Genomic DNA, 19666 nt, shown 5'->3' on the forward strand with positions numbered 1-19666 from the left:
GAGCTGGTCTCGGACCGACCGGCGGCGCCGTCCGAAAAGAGGTTGGCGTGGCCGTTCAGGTCTTCGAGGCCCAGGCTATAGATCCTATTTTTGTCGAGGTCAGCTTCCTCTGTGTAACCGAACTGATCAGCTTTGCCATCTAGCCCGAATGTGTAGGCCTCGGCCCCACCGCCAAAGAAGGAAATCTCGGCGGGGTCGTCGTCTATAAACTCCTCAGTGACCTGCAGCGGTGAGCTGGCCATGGAGAACATGGGATTCTGCTTGGCGCGCAACAGCTCCGCCTCAAACGCCTCGGGCGTCAGAGCCCCACCCATCCTCCCCCCCCTCCCTACCCCAATGACCCTGCACCCTCTCCCGCCTCGCTCACTATCCTCATTGCCATTTTGAGAGGGCTGTGGGATGGAAGTGCTACTCTCTACACACACAAACAAGCGGCGGCTGCAGTCTCCTGCTGCCTGATTGCTAGGGGCACCTTGAAAAGAGAAGGGGGACGGAGAAGCCGCCTTGACGGGTTCTTCCCTCGGTGGGCTCGGGGGTCTGGTGTCTTGCGGAGGGGACAGAAGCTGCTGCTGCGGAGATGCTGGTGATTGGCTCAGTAAGGACAGGGGCTGTAGCTGAGGTTGCAACTCCAGCCGTGGCAGAGAGCTAGTGATGTGTTGAGAGTAGAAGGACATGGTGGTGGAGGCAGGGGACCCTGGGGACCGGAGGCTGTCATTAAATGACAAGCTCTGAAACAACGCAAAAAAAGAAGACAAATGGTTTGGGGGAGGGGTTGGGGGGCAGAGAGAAAAGGAAGAGGGAAAAGAATTTGGAGAGGTGAAAGTTCTATTAGTTTTTCCATGACAAAGTAATTTACCATTTCACCATTTGACCCATCAGAATAACTCCACCGACTGACCTGTTTTGGCACGTCTGTGGCCAGGGAACGAGCAGACATTCGAATTTTACTGTTCCTCCTAAATGGAAAAAGTACGAGTCATTTAAAATTATATGAATTAATTAATTAATAATATTTCCCAATGCTTGTTAAGAATTGTAGATTTAAGCAAATGCTTGCAGTCCTTTTTCGTGTAGACATGGAAACACGCACCTCTGGTACGGGGTCCTCTTTGCTCCACTGTCTCTGACATATTCCACCAGCTGCTTCTGGGTCCTACCACTGGTGGACAACAGCACAGTTTTGAGTCAAAATACTATATTACAAACCACAGCATCAGCAGCACGCCGACTACCGGCAAGCATGACTAGGGCCCAAAACACACTGAAATGCGGAAGGTGAAGTGCATCACAGTGTGCATCACAGTACCACCCGGCACCCGCAAGACTCTCCATTTTGATCTACTTTAGATTTATTTTTCAGTATTCATTTATGAGTTAAAGTATTGTTTTGTTTTTAAAAACAATAGCAAATTGCAACGTACACCTGTTATTTTCACTATATTTGGCATAGGGTATCAGTATATTTGACATAGTGGTTAATTCTCAATGAATTTTCCCTTCCTAGAAATGTAGTGGAGGCAAAAGTACAATCTTTGAAATGTAGTGAAGTTAAAGTCTAAAAAAGTGTTTAAAAAGAATGCAATACTTAAAATTATTTACGTTGTACAGTATAGGCATGTAGGATATACCGCATTACGGCAGCATAAATGGATAAGTTATTGATAGTGAGATTTATGAGCTCACGGTATGTAGCCTATTTAATATTTTATGCACATGTAACACACAAATCCCATCGCACGAGTTGCGAGAGACTCATGATATAATAAAACAGTTCACTTCACGTCTACATTAAGATAAGTGGTCAGTCACATAATCCAATTGCACAGTAACAGCCCTGTTTGGTTTCGATTTAAGCATCAGCTGCAGTAGATTGAATGGGCGATGCGTTTCCTACCAGTTTACTGGACATATTGTATTCCATTGGCTGCCGACTTGGTTTTTTAGTCCACTCCAATAAACCAGCACCCCCAATAAAAAAAGGAAAGGTAGTCCGACTAGTCCGACTATAAAACATGATCCACAAGTAACAGGTCTGCCCTGTCCGTCGGTAGAACCTTAAAGGTCCATTTGGTTCCACCGCGGGGCGTCAGTCCATTTGTAGTTTTTTGGCGCAGTGACGTGACTTTATAGTTTATACCAAAGCACAACTCGCTCCCAATTTGACTATTATCTTGTCACATTTTTTATATCAGAGGCAGTAACAAACATACGTGAACATACTTCACACAACGTATCTCTATTGTGTCTCTGTAATTCTCATATCAACGTCAACGTCAGGAGGATGGATAGATAGATACTCAAAATACATTGCAATATAGTTAGTAAGTAGTACTCTAGTTAGTAAATGTACTTTGATAAATTGTTACTGTCCAACACTGAACATACAACATACCTGTATCTGAAGGAAGAGCCTCTACTGAAGAGAATAGCTTTGGTCTTGGGTTGAGGCTGGTCCAACAGACGGAAGAAGGAGTGATGCTCCACACAGTTCTTCCAGAAGATCTTACACTGGTCTCTACTGGCCATCATAAACTCAAGTGTATCCTGATGGGGCCCCTAACAATATAAACCAAGACGGAATAGAAAAAGAAATCAGTTAAACATAAAATGCTTGTCTAAGGGCTTAAAAAAGCATCATTTTGAACAATGAATAAATTAAAATCAGTACTTACATGAACCTCCGGGTGGAGTTTGATCAGGAAGCGCTTCCTCTTGAAGCTAAGTTTGCGAATCTTCGACCAGTTGAAAGTATTTATTTTTGTGTTGCCCTGCAGAACAATTCAAAACATTACAAGCAGCAAAGAAATGAAACCCTACAACAACCTGTGTTGGTTCATTTTTCACACCGGGGATCATAGTGGTGCAGCTGGATGGCTGTAGCAGTCACCTGGAAAACCATCAGTCCCATATGGGCCACTGCCAGGTTGATTTTGGTGCCCTCACGGTCGGCTGCTGGGTGGAAGCGGACTCCATACAGTTCCAGTTTACGGGCAATCTCCAGGACTTGGAAGTCGGATTCAGCCGGAGTCTGACCACTGGGGAGGATAAGAACATCCCATAGACATTAACATTTAAATTAACTTTTATTTTTAGCCTACAGAAAATGTCTTAGCCAACAGTAAATGCCTTCTTTGGCCAAGTACAGGTTAATACTGTGTGGTTTAAAATAGAGTAGACTTGGTTACATTACACGTTCATTTGCTAAATGACTTGCTCGGAATATTTGGTATTTAGTATTTACTGGAAACCGTTTCCCACATATAGTAGCTCCCATTCGGGCTCAACTGACAGGTTACTTCAGGGATTGCAAAATACAAGACAGGCATGCAAAGCATGCTTGCTTCTTTTCTTAAGTAGTTTATTATAGGAACTTCAGTTACCTACATATATTACCTCTAGTTTCATCCAAAAAGTCTCTTATGTGCAGTCCAAGATATAAACATTTTTGGTTCATTAAAAGTCCTATATACACACTACAGTTATACACAGTACGACTAATATTGAAAATAATAGTTGTGAGCTTGTAGACGTTTGAAATGTCTGCCTGTAATAATGTTCCCAAAATAGGTAAAGTGGTTAAGAACAGGAGATCAGGACTGTCAACATTCCACCATGTCTTTCTGCATAAGAGCCTGACAGGGTAAATGTTTGAACATAGCACACAAAAACACAGCACAAGATATGGCCTTATATCTTCATATTAGAGAAGTTGGGAGCCTGGGACTATAAATCCTAATTGTGGAAACAAGTGCTGTTTTGGTCTTGCTGCTGCTTTATGCAGTACATCAGCCATTTTCACTTTCTCAATTTAAAGTACCATACCAGTGTTACTACATACAGTAGGTCATTGTCCATTCTCAACATCAGCCACATAGTTTCCACCATTTCCCACGAAATTGCGTTGTTTGTTTTGGTCAACATTAACTGAAACTGACTATCTCTAAAACCTCTCAAGCAAAACTACCGTAATTCAAGTTTAAAATGCAGCACATTTTTCAGTGGTATTAAAATTTGTCTCAATGGTTCTATTAGAGTAAAAATACAGTAATTTGAGATTAAATAAAAATTATAAATAAGCAATGTTAAGCATAGTGATTTTCAAAAGGGTTAATTTAGAAACTTGAAACCATGAATGCTAGTGAATTACATGTAAAAACAGACTGAGATTTAAAGTATACACTACATTATGTACACAACATTTCAGTCAGGACAACTCAAGAATGGATGGAATATATATTTATTGAATGTAAAATGAGCAATATATTTATTATGGTTTGGCGATGAATTGGATCTGCTTTTTAGGTACTCAGATAAAGCGCATCAGTCCCAACCATAGGGACTCCGAATCCCTCGTACCTAAACAGCAGATCCAAAACGACAGGTGGTAGCTGGGGTGGAGGAGGGTGAGCAGCAAAAGTTAAGGCAGACAGCAGCACAGCAGTATCAGTGTGTGCAGCAGCAAACAAGCAAGCAGATTGAGCAGTGCAAACTTCCAGTTTAAATAGCCGGTATGAAGATGGAATGAGTGTGTGATTGGATGAAGTGAATCATGTGAACGTGATGCTGAGGCGGCCCAATGCACTGAGGTTTGGTTTCCTGACTGAACTTGCTCTGCGCATGTCTGTGACAGGCACGATGCTCATTTGTTGAAGAAAAGGGGAAATCTCTGCTAATGGCGATAAGATTAGATTGATCCTTAAGGTAGTGGCAGTAAACACAGGGAGATGATGATGTACAGATATACTCAACACACAACGTTACCTTAAATTCTCCCCAATAGCCTCTCAAACCTTTCTGAATGACGGAACTGAATAACGTTAGGAGGAGTGTATCCTTCCAATCACCACCACATTCTAATTTTGTTCATCCGTTAAGCAGTGGAATCTCATTAGTGCCCGGCCTCCACTGCCCTACTAGCCTTATAGGGCTAATCAACTATTGGCCAGAGCAGGGGATTAGGGGTAGGATGCTAGCACAGTCAAACAGACAATTTACTCACTTTCAACCTGGCGTGTGTATTTTAGGCAAAGATCCTCATGTTAAAAAAAAAACAAAAAAAAGCTTTTAGACCTGCCATTTCAGAGAATTGTTTCATAGGGCTTAAAGGGATAGTTCAACGCAAAAATTACCAGCTGGGTCATGGAGACCCTTTGAGTCTCCTACCGTAGACTCCACCGGTCATCAAATTATTGGTTTAGGAATCCAACGAAAACAATCAAACTTAAGGCTTCATAGGGGGTGTATAAGTATTTTTTGGGGTCAACTATTCCTTTAACCACTTAAAGGACAAGTCCAGACTACAACAACATATTGGCTTTTTGTCCTACTTATATTGATTCCAAATGACTGGCCATGGGGTCCATTTGCAGAATTGCCCCTGTCGTCCAGTTTCCCCAGCAGCCCCCCATAGCATAGAATGGAGCACATAAGCATATCTATACTTATGCCATTTGCTGTGGTTAAGAGAGCTTTTTCATGAATGTGTCGCTTGTACTGTAAATATTAAATTTCACCCGATTCATGAATGTGTAAACCCTATATACTTCGTTACCCAGGCCGGGGTCCCTCAGGGGTCTATCCATGGCCCCTTCATATCTCCCTTACACTAGATTTTTGGCTTTTGTTTCTACTCAGTCTGTGTCTCATAGGAGGGCTGTGGGCAGTTCAGAAACCGTCTTCCAGTGACATCATCGATGGGGAATCCAAGCTAATAGAAACTGCAGGCTTTCTAGTCCTGAAAAGTTGCAATGCGAAGTTCTCACAATAATGAAAATCTAAACATTTTTGAAATCGTGCCATTTTATCATGATTATTAGTGACGACCTATTATATGAAGATAGGTTGAAAAGTGGTGAAGTGGTCCTTTAAGACCTGAGGCCGATTCTATGAATGCCTTCTAATTAGTACTTCTCACACTTTCGAGATTCGTTTAAAAATGTTGAATAGCCGATATTAGAATGAGGACCAATTATATTAAAGGTAAGGTTGAAAATGGGTGACGCATTCTTTAAAAAAAAATAACCACCTACTGTCTGCAGCAGGTTTGTGTGTGTGTGTGTGTGTGTGTGTGTGTGTGTGTGTGTGTGTGAGTGTGTGAGTGTGTGAGTGTGTGAGTGTGTGAGTGTGGGAGTGAGTGAGTGAGTGAGTGAGTGAGTGAGTGAGTGAGTGAGTGAGTGAGTGAGTGAGTGAGTGAGTGAGTGAGTGAGTCAGTGAGTGAGTGAGAGAGAGAGAGAGCGAGAGAGAGTTTGTGTGTGTGTGTGTGTGTGAACGAAGAAGCTAGTTGTGGGAAAATGCAGCAAGGGCTTTTGTGAAAGGATCAACATTAAAAGCAGGACTCTGAAGAGCTGCCAACAAACTCTTGGTATGGTTGGTTTGGCTAGTGAGACCGTCGCAGTCGCCTCTGTTTAAAGCCTCTGCTTAATGTTGGTGTTTAAATCACATGGAAAGAGCCCCCAAGAAGGGCACCATATAACCTGGAAGCATGTGTACAGAAATCCATTATGTTAATTCAAGTTTAACTTTTACTGCATACTAGTACTATTGAATTTGACTACATTGAAAGACACCACACTCGTCCAATGTTGAGCGGAAAATTCCAGGCAACAGTGGCATTAAATCATAGCGCTAGCTCCAAAAACACAAACCACAGACCGATATTTGAAGAGGTTACTATGGTGCAATGGCGTATTGCTCTCACAAAGTGATCGCAGAGTAGACAATAACAGATATCGGCTCTCAAGAGATCAAGGGCTTTGCATGCCTCTCAAAAGAGGGAATTTGTGCCTTGTGTAAATCTCTACGGCTGGGGAAACTTAAGGCAGCTTGAAATGGCTCTATTCGTACTCTCACATGTTTTGAACCTGGGTGGGCTGGGTGGTCTTCCAGTGAGGTGCATTTTCATTCATTACAATGACGGGGGTGGCTGCTGCACACTCCTGGATGAAGTGTGGATTTCAACAGAGCTCAAAGTGCAATTTGGACTATCTCCAGGTGAAGTAGGGCTTCACAATTATTTCCAATGCAAAATCCTGCTTACTCTGTGTGACATGTCAGTACTCTATGCCTTGCTCAGAAAAGGAGCAGAATGGTCTTGTTTAGTTGTTTTTTTAGGGCAACAATGTTTTACAATGCTTGGTTTTGGTTTCTCAATGACTCTAGGACAGTGGTTCTCAAAACCTTTTTACAATTAATATGTATTTAGCCACTCAACCCCCAAATATTTATGCATACAACAAGACTTTTTTGAAAATAGCAGATCTACAAGCTCACAACTCGTCGCATTGCAATGTATACAAATAGGGGTTAAGAGTGAGTCCATTGTGCTGCTCTACTTGCACATGAAGTCAATTTAGAACTTATGCATCGTCAACTGAAGTGAAGATGTCTCATTTTCCTCATAGGAGACAATTATGTGACCATTCCAGTGGTCTGGCATGTTTAACCTATTCACTAGGAATCGCTGTCAACTCGACATTACTGCCGACCATTGTTACAAAACAACTGCCAGAGTTCTTCCTTTTTATGTCAAACATCAGGCCGATCTGCTTCGCTGGCTGATAACTACTCAATATATCACAAATGTGTACGTAATTCAATCTTTTCATGAGAACATTTTTGGGTCGACTTTTGAAACCAATCTGCGCTTTAAAATGCATTAAACGCAATGATAACTTAACTGAATCAATAAATAATATTAATGGAAATGTCACTGTGTTGGATACCCAAGTTTCAAGTCTCTACAAATTGCATTGCATAATGCATACTGTACTGAAATGAACAGAATCCAATGGCTTCCTCAAAAAAGATCATCAGTGCCAGTAATGTAAAATAAGGGTGCAACAGTTATAATTGATAGTTTGCTAAAATAATTGACACATAGTGAAAATAGACAATCTACCAGCTCACAGCCCCTATGGATCATCTATTTGACACACCATTGTGGGACAAATCAGTATAAAATAATGCTTAAATGGCTAATATCTAAAATGCACACACAATCGATAGTGGCAACCTAATGTCAAGTATACCATGAGTCAACAAGGCTAGTACGAGAGCAGATCTATAAGTTCAGTGTGTCACATTGCATTGTGATTGGACACGGTAATCCAGGCACAAGACTGAAGCCTAGGCTACTGGATATTGGATATTTTCGTCCAATATCCCTGCCCACACGACAAAGATGTGTGTCCACACAAACGCAGAAATGCATTAAACACAGTAGAGAATCACTGCAATAGCAGGTTTAAATTTTATATTTGTTAATATTTATTTTGTATAAGAGGGGCTAAATACATCATCATTTTTAATGAAGGAATAAGTACCGCATTTTAAATGCCACCTAAATTGTGAGTGAATTAAGTGGACCATGTTTCTTGCATTGCCTGTCAGCATGGCCTGCATGCGTAAACTCAATCTTCTCTCCATGTGGTTTAATATAGATATAGAATTATATATAGAATCAAAAAACAACTCGTTGTGAGCTTGTAGATCTGCTATTTTCGGTGCAAGACACTGCCATTCAACAAATATAAATTAGGCTGAAGAAACAGCAAACCAGCAAAAAGTGACAGACTAGCCTACTGCCTACAGGGCACAAACTTGTTATTATAGCTGTATAGCTATACCAGAATATTGACGAACACACTGATTCTCACATCGTTTCACATGGCTATGCACACGCCAGTGATGCCACGCGCGCATACAGTTGGTCTCGTGTTGGTCTCGTGCGTGATTGCATTTGGCCATGGATGCGTATTGGTAGGTTTATAATATCCACAGTTGCTCGGTAGCACCCACAATTAACCTCCTAGTATTCAAGCTTCGCCATCTGCATCAATGCAAATATGAAATAATCTGGCGCGGTCACCGCTGACTGGACTAGTAGGCTAATATTTATTATTGGATGCAGCAGATGCCTTTGCTCGCTGGTGACGTGGTGCAGTTGATGCAACAATAGGTTATTAACTGAACAATCTAATAGATATCCGCCATCATTTGCGTAGTTTCCAGGCGCAAGTCATGCATTTCTCACCCAATTCTATTATAATGACATGGGCAAATGAGCGGTGACGTCATAGTTTCTCTAAAGCTCAGTTTCACATGACTACACAGATCCACTGAAACAGATATTTTGGAAAACCTTCACTTGAGTTTAGAAAAAGATCCATGTGTAGAAGACCCAGTGAAGCAACTCACAGGTGTCTGCGGTGGAGCTCCATGATCCTCTCCTGAACCTTCTCCTGGTAAGGCAACAACCTGTTCATCTTCAAGAAGTCCCTGTCCACCATGTCGTCATAGTCACCGATCTCCGCTGTGGTTTGCAGGGCGAGAAGAGGTGGGCAACATTTATTAATCCACTGGTTTCCAACCTTTTCTGCTCACCTGAAAACCTTGAAAAGCATTTGCGGCACACCCATCTGGCCACTTAACACGATGGATGGTTTTCACTTCAGAGTTAGTATGTTTTAATGATCAATCAATGTTATATTATCTTTTTTTAAACAGTGTTTTGCCAATTATTTTGGGAACCAGCTTGCAGTATCCCCATGGCCCACCAGCTGGGAACCGGAAACAAAGGTTGAGATTAGCTGTGTTAATCTTGTCAAAACCACATAAACCAGTGCTTAAAATGGATACAAGTAAACACGAGCACGTGAAAAGGTCGCCCAGAACCATTTTTTCCACACATGACTGCAGTGACCACAATGTCATGACGTAATATATAGGAAATGTTTACATAGGTTTCCTTGTTCACAACAGACCACAGAAACACTGATATATATCAATCAATACTGTATATACAGTACATGTCACCCAGGTGTAGGGTGTGCTGAAAGAAATCAGGTCTGTACATACACTGGACGAGATGAGAAGCAATCAGCGCCCCCGTGTTCTCCGTGCAGATCAACCTGCCCTCCATCAGGTCTCTTTTCATCTGCAGGGAAAACAAGTACCTGAGAAGACGGGAGAAAAGCACAGCAGCTTAATGACCATCTGTTTGTATTCACTGAGAATTGCATGCATCCGACAGATGTTTATGAAAGTAAAGCCCAGATGAAATTAAAATAGCCAGCTATTATGGTACATTTATTTTAAATAGCAGGGTCAACTGTTCTGGACTGTATAATGCACACACTTTTGTGAGCGCAGACACTGAGTGACGATATGATATATAAATCTGATTGCTCAACTCTTTTGTTATGTGATGAACACATCCATAAAGCCTCATTACAACAAAGGCATGATAATCATCTCCAAGTTGGAAAGAACAAGCCACTGACCTCGTATACTCCTCCTGTAGCTGACCAGGGTCTGGAGGAAAGAACTTCACAGACAGTCTAAATAGTGCATTTGTAGGTCCTGAAATGTATGACAAAGATTGAGGCGAAAACGCTGATTAACATCCCATAATGCTTTTAATAGAGATACCGTATCCAGGGTTAATGTTTGAGCACACTTACTTCTCACTTGCCTCACGATGGGTTTTGTGGGTTCCAACCAAACCTGAGGACACACAATGATACCGTCTTGTCACAGTCATGCATTAAGGGTTGTGACCTGGTCATGGCATTAAGTACAAATATTGTTGAACCGGAAGTAGTGCTCATCCATTCTCCAGAAATGTCTAAAAGTCACACTTTTAGCAGATCAACACATTGTCCTCACATTGGAAACATGACGAAAAAAAGACGATCTACAAGCTCACAGCAGATATTTGGTAGGGGTAAAATAGACAAGGGGGCCACGTACATAACCCTGGGGCACACCAGTCAACCAAGGATATAGGGTTTAAGTTTTCTTTTTTTAAAGACAGTGACTTGGAATTAAAGATTAATTGATTTCATTGCTGTGTGTATGTATGTTGTATGTATGTATATATATATAGATATGTGTATGTGTATGAGAGAGAGAGAGAGAGAGAGAGAGAGAGAGAGAGAGAGAGAGAGAGAGAGAAACATAGCAGAGGGATGTGGCAATCTAGTGGTCAAAGTTTGGCATCCAGTAGTCGTCACTGTCGAAGCATGCTTGTTCTGCTCCATCTGGCCTTCATCGAGTGTGGAATGTACTCACACAGATAATATTAATACATTAATACATAGATATAATCATCCAATATTCTTTTCTCCTTAATATAAACAGGAACTTTGTTTTTTGGACCAGAAATCTTTTCTTCAAAAACATCTAAAATCATGAAATATTACAATAATGTCAGATGAGATGGTTTCTACATCAGTAAGACGCCCTGAGGGCGAGAAGTGACCAAGGGTGTGTGCACGCATCCGCCTGGGTGACGGCAGACTGCTGCAGCACTGGCGCTTTGGCATGGGGATCAGAATCAGATCAACATATGGAATGAATTCTGTACTGGCCATGTGGAGAGTGTCTTGAGTGTATAGGGTTTGATAAGGTCAGATCAACATAAGGAATGTCAGAACAGGTCAGCATCATATATAGAAATATAAGGGTGACAGCGGGGGCAGTGTCTTGAGTGTACAGGGTTTGATGTCAGATCAACATAAGGAATGTCAGAACAGGTCAGCTCCATATATGGAGATGGAGGCGTGATGTCACGAGGCGTGACCGTATATGGAGGTGTGATGTCATGAGGTGTGACCATATATGGATGTGTGACGTGACACAAGGTTTTCATAGTAATTGCGACCTATGATCACAATAATGACACACATAAAGCACCCCACCCCCAATACAAAAACAGAATATCTAACATTTCAGCGTAAATGTAGTATAACGATACAATAGAATTTGTTGCTGTTGGGTGGAAACCCCATGAGGAAAACGGTTACTTTTCAGGATTCAAATTAGCAAAAAAATCCGATCTTGCAGCGCAACACGGTTTGAAAAAATAAAAAACATCAAAAGTTAAAATAGCGAGATACAAGGTTTCTGCCCGATGGCGACAAATTATTAAAAGACATTTCCTTGAATGTGAACTCAATCAGAAAAGTCTAAATATCTGCCAAGAAGCTGCGGGGTCTAGTAAAAACAGACATCTGAAGTCTTTTTGGCTTGAAACGGCTGTCCGCCTTGCTCCCTTTGAAGTAGCCATCATAAACGTTTCACATCTGTCCGCTTTACTTTCACACATACCGTTGCTGTCCAGTGGAAACCTTGTACATCCAAAACTGTTCAATTCATCATTATTAAAAAATAAATGAAAATAGCATTCATCATTATTAAAAAATAAATGAAAATAGCATATCTACAACAAGCTCATGACAGGTTGAGAGCTTGTAGAACTGCTATGGCTATGTGTGTGACACCATCATCATACCTGGAAGTAATGCGGAAACGCCTACAGAGTGGCAAATAACGACTTTCTGGCCTTGACAGAACAGAAGTCCTATCTGATTGCATTACTTTATGCATGTGCATACCCTCTATTGTATGAGATCTTGTATGATGAAGTAGGGCATTAATTTATCTCCGTAGAAATATGGAGATACAAGGTTTCTATCCGACAGCAACGATATCCAGCAGCTTCCATTCCACCATGACATGCACTTTTCGTTTCTGGGCACAGTTCAAGAACAAAGTAAAATCCCATAAAACATTTTTTACTGGCCAACTTGTTCCAAACAAGTTTAAAAGTGGGCTCTCTTGGTAAAAATAAATGAATAACTAAAATGCTACGTCTGATGTTAACTCATCTAAATCCTCAACTTAACAGCAGCTGCCATCCATAGTTTACACAATTTGTATAGTAGAGTACAGTATGTTAAAACAAACAATATAACTGCAACACAACAAAGTGGAGTCCTAGGGTTCCCAAAGTTCCCAATGCAAAAACAATTGACAATTCACCCTTTGTCAAGTCCCGCCCCTGGTTGTGCCCCACTTCGGACCCATTGGTTGCAGTTTCATGGTTGGACAAAAATCCTTACTCTCCATCCACTACCATTGAAATAACATGTTTTTTAGTTGCTTCGTATTGATATTCTGTGAATTAAATTCTTATTTTAAACTTGGTGTCAGTAAAAAGAACAAAAACAAGGTGGAATGAGGTCGGAACAAGGCAGAAAGAGCTTGCTGGTTAGTCAGTTAGGGACCAATCAGAAGGCTGACAAATGAATCGACCACTGTATATTGCGAAAATCACACGTGTGAACTGAGCGGTGCAGGCTGTGTGTGTAAGAATGTGTCCCCAATTAGGTGACTGCTCAGTGTGAAATTTGTGAATGGCTGGACTGCTCAACAGTGTGTGAACCGAATGTGATCCCAATCATCTGCAGAGGTCAAAGGTTCATACTCTAAACAGAAATACATACATACATAGACACACACAGCCCTTCATTGGAGCAGTGTGTACCACTCAAAAGAGTAGTTTTAATGCCCTCAAACCGCTATTTTTTTGAACTTTTTGTTTAGGCAAATGAACAAACTGGTTTAAAATCTTACAGACTCCTCAGCAACACATTGAGTAAAATAACTCTTCCACAAACATTTTGGTCACTACTGGTTGACAAGAGCCAGGTTAGGTAAGTTAATGTGGATCAGCAATGTTCGGAATTATCAATCAGGATTATGAAATATCTGGACAGATCCGTGCTGATCACATGTTACCTATCCACTTCGTGCCTTGTGGCACATAAGGCCTTCACAGAGCGCTTCCACTTCTCACGGTCAGCTGCTGCCATCCTCACTTCAGTCCATGACCTCCATCCTGCCTCTTGTCTCTCCTTCTCAACGGTATGCCTCCAGGTGGTCTTTGGTCTTCCTTTCGTTTCCCTTCTGGTGCCCATGTTAATGCTATGTTGCAGTCATTGTTGTGGTCCTGTCGTAGTATGTGTCCAATCATCTTCCATCTACGCAGCTTCACTTCCTCACTCAGCGGCTTCATCTCAGCTCTTTCTAGCAGCTCTTTGGTGCTGATGTGATCTTCCCAGTGTATACGGAGTATTCTTCGTAGGCATCTGTTGTGAAACACATCAACTGCCTTGTTGTCTCCTTTGTTCATTTTCCACGTTTCGCATCCGTATAGCAGTACTGGCAACACTAGTGTCCTGTACAGTTTTAGCTTTGTTCTTCTCATGATGTTGTTTGAGCTCCAGGTGTTTCTCAGTCTGATGAATGCCCCTCTTGCTTTTGACACTCTACTCCTCAGGTCCTTCATGTCACCTCCCTCTTTGCAAATTGTGGCTCCTAAATAAGTGAACTGCTCTACTTCTTCAAGATCTTGTCCATTGATCTGGATTCTTTCCTGGTTCCTTGGATTAATCGTCATTGTTTTTGTCTTTTGTATGTTGATCTTGAGTCCTACTCGCCTGGCTTCTTCGTCCATTTGTGTTGTTTTATTTTGAATATGCTGTTTTGTGGAGGAGAGCAACGCTATGTCGTCTGCAAAATCTAGGTCGTCAAGTTTTGATGTCAGCTTCCATCGAATTCCATTCTCTCCCTGTCTAACTGTTCTTCTCATTACCCAGTCAATCACAATCAAGAATAAGAACCCTGACATATTGCATCCTTGTTCAACGCCGGTTTTTATGTTAAACCACTCGCATATTTCTCCCTGGTCTTCTACTGCACACTGGAAGTCTTCATAAAACGTTCTAACCATTCTAACAATCTTCTCTGGGATTCCGTACTTCTTCATCATTATCCACAGGCTTTCATGAAGGACAGAGTCGAAAGCCTTCTCAAAGTCTACAAAGTTCATGTACGTATAGTGTTGCTTGCCACTCGTTAACTTGTTCTATAATGTTTCTCAGTATGAAGACTTGCTCAGTTGTTCCCCTACCTGTCCTGTAACCAGCTTGTTCCTTTCTCAGCCTGCATTGTTGAGAACTCTGTCTGCTTTTAACAGTTCAGCTGTGATGGAGTCGATTTCTGGTGCCTTGCCGCTCTGTAGTCTTTTAATTGCTTCTTTGACTTCACTTAGTGTTGGTTCGTTTACCGAGATCTCTTCAATTCTGTCATTGAAATCACTGATCACATGACTATAGAGATAATGAGTACAGATTTGGACAAACATCTTATTGCAAAAATAGGCCTCCTGGTGGCTGTATAAAAATTGAATGTGAAAAATGCAGGGGGTTCTGCTCTGGCATCCAGGTAATGTGTGTATGCAGTTTCACGTTGATCGAGTCCAACGGTGCCAGAGATTAGACTGAACAACACAGACGGACAGGGTGCAAAAACATAGTCTCGGCCATGCCTTCGGCCTGGTGGAGACAATAAGTCACCTTCGCAAACTTGCCCTCTGTTACAGGTCAACAAACGGTTTAAGAAAAAAGATCATAGGTACGGCATGATAGTTACAGATTATGCGAAACAGTTGCAAACACTCAAAACAACAAATACACATACCCAGTTCATCTGCATGTTCTGGAACTCAAGGCCAAAGTAATCACTCTCCATGAGGTTGCCCCTCTGGAAGACTTCAGAGAGAAGGGTCTGTCCAAAGTCTTTTGGCTAAAGAATAGAAGGAAGAGAAAAGGAGAGTGCATTATATCAGTGTTTCTCAACATCTGGTACGGGGGCCCACGAGGCGTCTACATGCAGTCAGGCAGACATCTTTCCTTATTCTCCTACGCATCTTTGTAATTTTCCTATAATCAGCAGAAGTGACTCGAGTGCCTTTCACTTACTTGTGTCGATTGTGTTTAATTGTGGGGCAACTGGGGGGGTGAGATTTCAAGGCAGCAACGCATAACTCTTCCATGGGCTATGAGCATATACCGTAAGGCTATGAAGCAATATAGCACTGGGCATAGCAGGCAACGAATAAGGGATCTCTTAACCCATTTAGACCTGGGAACGATTCTACAAAATGTCTTCTAAATCCCCGGACATGATGTTAATGAGGCCATTGGTTTATTATAATGATGATACAATCACCAAAACATGCTAGAAATTGAATTCAAACCATCCTGCAAAGACAGATTCTTAATTTAGGCACTTACATACAGAAGAATTCTCAATTTTTATTGGCTATTTTTGGCACACGACACAGAGTATAACAATGTTTGAATGTTTTACTGTCCACATTTTCAAGACAGGGCAACAGATAATTTTAAACACTGGAATTTTACTCTTCATGTGACCACCGCGCTCTGACTTTAGGTGCGTTACCCGTTCAAATCATATCAAAAAAATAACGGTAATGGGTCGCACACGCCAAGACTGCATTTCAGTAATTTATTCTTGCATTTTGAACAGGAGACAAACCTTTCGGCTATCCAGCCTTCAATAGTGGCTGGATAGCCTGTTCAAAATGCAAGAATAAATTACTGAAATGCAGTCTTGGTGTGTGCGAGCGACCCAAACACTGGAAATTCAAATAATGTGAAAAAAAAAACAGTACCTATGTTATAATTTGGCTTTCTTACATAAACAATATTATCTTCATTTTAGAAATCTGTGCTAGATCTAGCCCTAGATCCCATACTCAAGGCTGTGATGTCAGGAGTGGAAGAAGATAGAACCAGATAAACTCACCGAAGCTTCCTTTAAACAAATACAAGGACACATCAAATCATCAATATCATTTCTTATTTAACCACTTGAATACCAGCATCCATATTCTGGGGGAACGTTGGCCAAAAATAGCTGATTTACAAGCTCTCAACGCTTCACGTTGCGACTCGTGAGTTTGTATATTGGCTATATTTGGCAAAGACATTTGGTGTAGATGGAAAAAAGCAGTCCAAGTACAGATCCAAATCAGTTCATTTAAATGTCTAAGTGGTAAATAGAAGAAAGGCTTCCAGTGCAATGCTGCAAATGAAGCTAGTTTTGAATGTCATGTTCATTTACAGGCCAATATTGTACCGTCAAGTTGGGTAAATACAATATACAACTACAGAACTAATTTCCTCATGTTTCTTCAATTCTGCTAAGCAAAGTATGTAGTACTATGTACATATTTTAAGTTATCTGTTGCCCTTCCTTTAAAAACCTGCACTGCTAGTCTGCTACAGTTGAAAAGGTGAACATGGAAAGTTGAATGGGGCTTACAGAAAGGGAAAGGTTCATTCATGTTTGTTGTATGAGGACAGAGGGAGCCCTGCTGCGTGAATGAACGGTGAGTCAGGAGGAAAAGGTTTGTGGCATGTGTTAATGATCCACCTCACTGCTAAGGTAATAATACCGTCTGCTGGCCACCGCTGGGATCAGACAGTCATTTGTAATTTGTTCGCTTTGAATTTAAAAGACATGCCATCATCCCGCCCCTTCTCTCTAGACAGACTAAACCCGGCACTGCCCGTACATGGGGAAGTTTACCTTCGCAACGCTCTGGGGTTTGTTTTCACTAAACGAAGCAACTAATTGCTATGTACCAAGAACACACTGCACTTGAGGTTTGGAATCCTGGCCTGTGACTTTTTGAGAAAATTATAGAGTGAAACATCTGTTTGTAATGTAAAATTGTATTTTTAAAAAACCCTTATGAAATAGAACTGGTTTGCATTGGCAAAAGTCAAGCATTTCGGCCCAGGCCGTAGCGTAACGGTCTGGGCACCGGACTGGTAATCCAGTCGCAGTGTGCCGCGGGTTCGACTCCCGGACCCGACACGGCCTTTACTGCATGTCACCCCCCATCTCTCTCCCGTTTCCTGTCAGCCTACTGTCTGTCCCTTCAAAAATCAATAAAAGGCGTAAGCCGCAAAAAAAAAAAAAAAAAAAAAGTCAAGCATTTCAACTCTGCACAGAGATCACTATACTGTAGTTGGTTATCAATTTGATCCAATCAAATGTGTTCAGATTAAAGATTTGCACTCATAAATCACATCATCATGACCTCTCTAAAAATACAATACAAAATGCTTTACTGTCCCCCAAATGCAGTTTGACTTCAACTTGACCCCAACCATAGAATGAAAACCATAGTGTTAGTTTAGAGACGGTTCCTTGAATTCCCTTTCCACTATCCACACAACACCGTTACATGGTAAATATGCACCGCATCCAACAGTTATGAATGAAAAAAACTGCCTCTGGTCTTTGTGGCAGTCAGTAGTTGCCAATTTAGTATCGGAAACGGAAATCATTCAACATAATCAATTGCTATATAAAACAGGTTTGCAGAGTTGTCTAATGAAAACTAAATCTACTCACTGAGAGACATTTGGGGAGTTAAGCCAGCATTTCCTTCAGTGAAAACAATGTGAGTCAGACATGTGTATAATCTGTTGAAGTGAACTGACATTTCAATGTTTCAATCCTGCTATAGTATGTGCCCACACAAGCTGTACAAAACCTGCATTAGTAGAACCATCAACAATATTAGCAGTGTTTTACTCTAAAATGGGAATATATTACATATTACTAGTTACTTAAAAGGTATTACTTTACCATTACCCCCAAAAAAGTCTTACTTTGCATTTTCAAAATGAACAGTCCACCCCCCCTTTTCTCTAGCCTACATTGTAAAATCCTTGTTTATTTAACTCTGAAAAGTGTACTGTATAGTGTACACACCATGATGGGTCGATTTGGTTCCATTTGTACACTCATTTGAATTAAATGATCACTAAAGTTTTTACTGTGTATGAATTCATAATTCATACTTCCAATACTTCCAAGTAGTGAACATAACACGGTGCGGTGCCGGTGTCTCCGCCATGTTTAGTTTGTTTACGTCTCTCGCAGTCTGACTCGAGTCTCACACTACCCAGTTTGTTCCGCGTTCTGGTCCGGACGGTTTAAGGCCCGTCCTTCCGCATCCGATACTTCACAGGTAGGTAACAGAGTCTAGATCAGCAGCCTGTAAATCCCAGTCTACCATTATAAATAAACACTCAAGCCCACAGTATAAGGCTTGTGAAAATAGTAAAGTACCGTAGTTACTTTAGGGAAAAAAGCTAATGTAATATTATTACTCAATGTGAAAGTAACTAGTTACTGGAAAAAAGTAATAATTACTTGAAGTAAGTTAAGTTACTTTCCAACACTGAATATTAGTCCAAATACAATGCAAATATTTGGATTTACAGGAGAGTCACCTCTTCAAAAAGCCACACCTCAATGTTAATTGTTAGCTGCAGACGGTGAAATGTATTCTTGTCAAATTATTTCATCTACATAATCTGTGACGTGGTTTTGCCAAGAAAACCCAACAGCCAGTAGCAAATTAGAAAACCTCTTCTGTGATTCTCCTTTCACTAGATTCAGGAGCAGACCAGTAGTAAGTTTGGGCCGGTTGAGTTTTCTGAAGCCACTCCTTTGCTGCGTTACTCATTAACCTCTTGAAGGAATGTAGCTCCATTCAAGGAGCTCCAGTCCTGGGTGCAAAAAATTTATTCCCTGCAGCCTCCTTCCCCTCCAGGATATTCAGCATTATCCTTCACAATCTGAGCCAATTGAAAATTCTACAAGCTCAGACATATTGTGAGCTTGTAGATCTGACATTTGTGTAACACGGTCATACAATGAAGTACATATACTATAGTCTTGCACATATATGAAAATTATATGTGCAATCTAGGCAACATGGCTGCACAGGTGTGAGGCAGCGTGCACAGGGCTCACCACTTTATTTTAAAAATGAAATTATAAGTGCTATACCACCCGAAAAGATTATTTAATTTAAAACTAAACGACCCTACTATTTTGCACATTTTGGAACTCAAACAAGCAGCAAGGAATCTTCTGAGAAGCAGCAGACCCCGCTGTAACAAACACTTATCTACAGCAGCCGCAATGGCTT

At 41.2% G+C, this 19666-nt stretch overlaps 1 protein-coding gene across 3 annotated transcripts in view; it reads right to left on the reverse strand.

The window, feature by feature from the left end:
• farp2 (FERM, RhoGEF and pleckstrin domain protein 2) overlaps nucleotides 1-19666 on the reverse strand; it is a 47359-nt gene that overhangs the window by 16932 nt on the left and 10761 nt on the right. For all 3 annotated transcript variants that reach the window (XM_083767631.1, XM_083767632.1, XM_083767630.1), the window contains exons 3-13: nucleotides 15325-15429; nucleotides 10461-10503; nucleotides 10281-10359; nucleotides 9856-9953; nucleotides 9196-9310; nucleotides 2888-3035; nucleotides 2673-2768; nucleotides 2393-2556; nucleotides 1091-1159; nucleotides 899-956; nucleotides 473-728 (exon numbers count right to left, since the gene is read on the reverse strand). In XM_083767631.1, the coding sequence (XP_083623757.1) occupies nucleotides 473-728; nucleotides 899-956; nucleotides 1091-1159; nucleotides 2393-2556; nucleotides 2673-2768; nucleotides 2888-3035; nucleotides 9196-9310; nucleotides 9856-9953; nucleotides 10281-10359; nucleotides 10461-10503; nucleotides 15325-15429 (1231 nt within the window). The remainder of the gene's footprint in view (nucleotides 1-472; nucleotides 729-898; nucleotides 957-1090; nucleotides 1160-2392; nucleotides 2557-2672; nucleotides 2769-2887; nucleotides 3036-9195; nucleotides 9311-9855; nucleotides 9954-10280; nucleotides 10360-10460; nucleotides 10504-15324; nucleotides 15430-19666) is intronic.

The sequence above is a fragment of the Protomyctophum parallelum genome, assembly GCF_964188405.1.
Source record: "Protomyctophum parallelum genome assembly, chromosome: 6".
NCBI classification, from domain to species: Eukaryota; Metazoa; Chordata; class Actinopteri; order Myctophiformes; family Myctophidae; genus Protomyctophum; species Protomyctophum parallelum.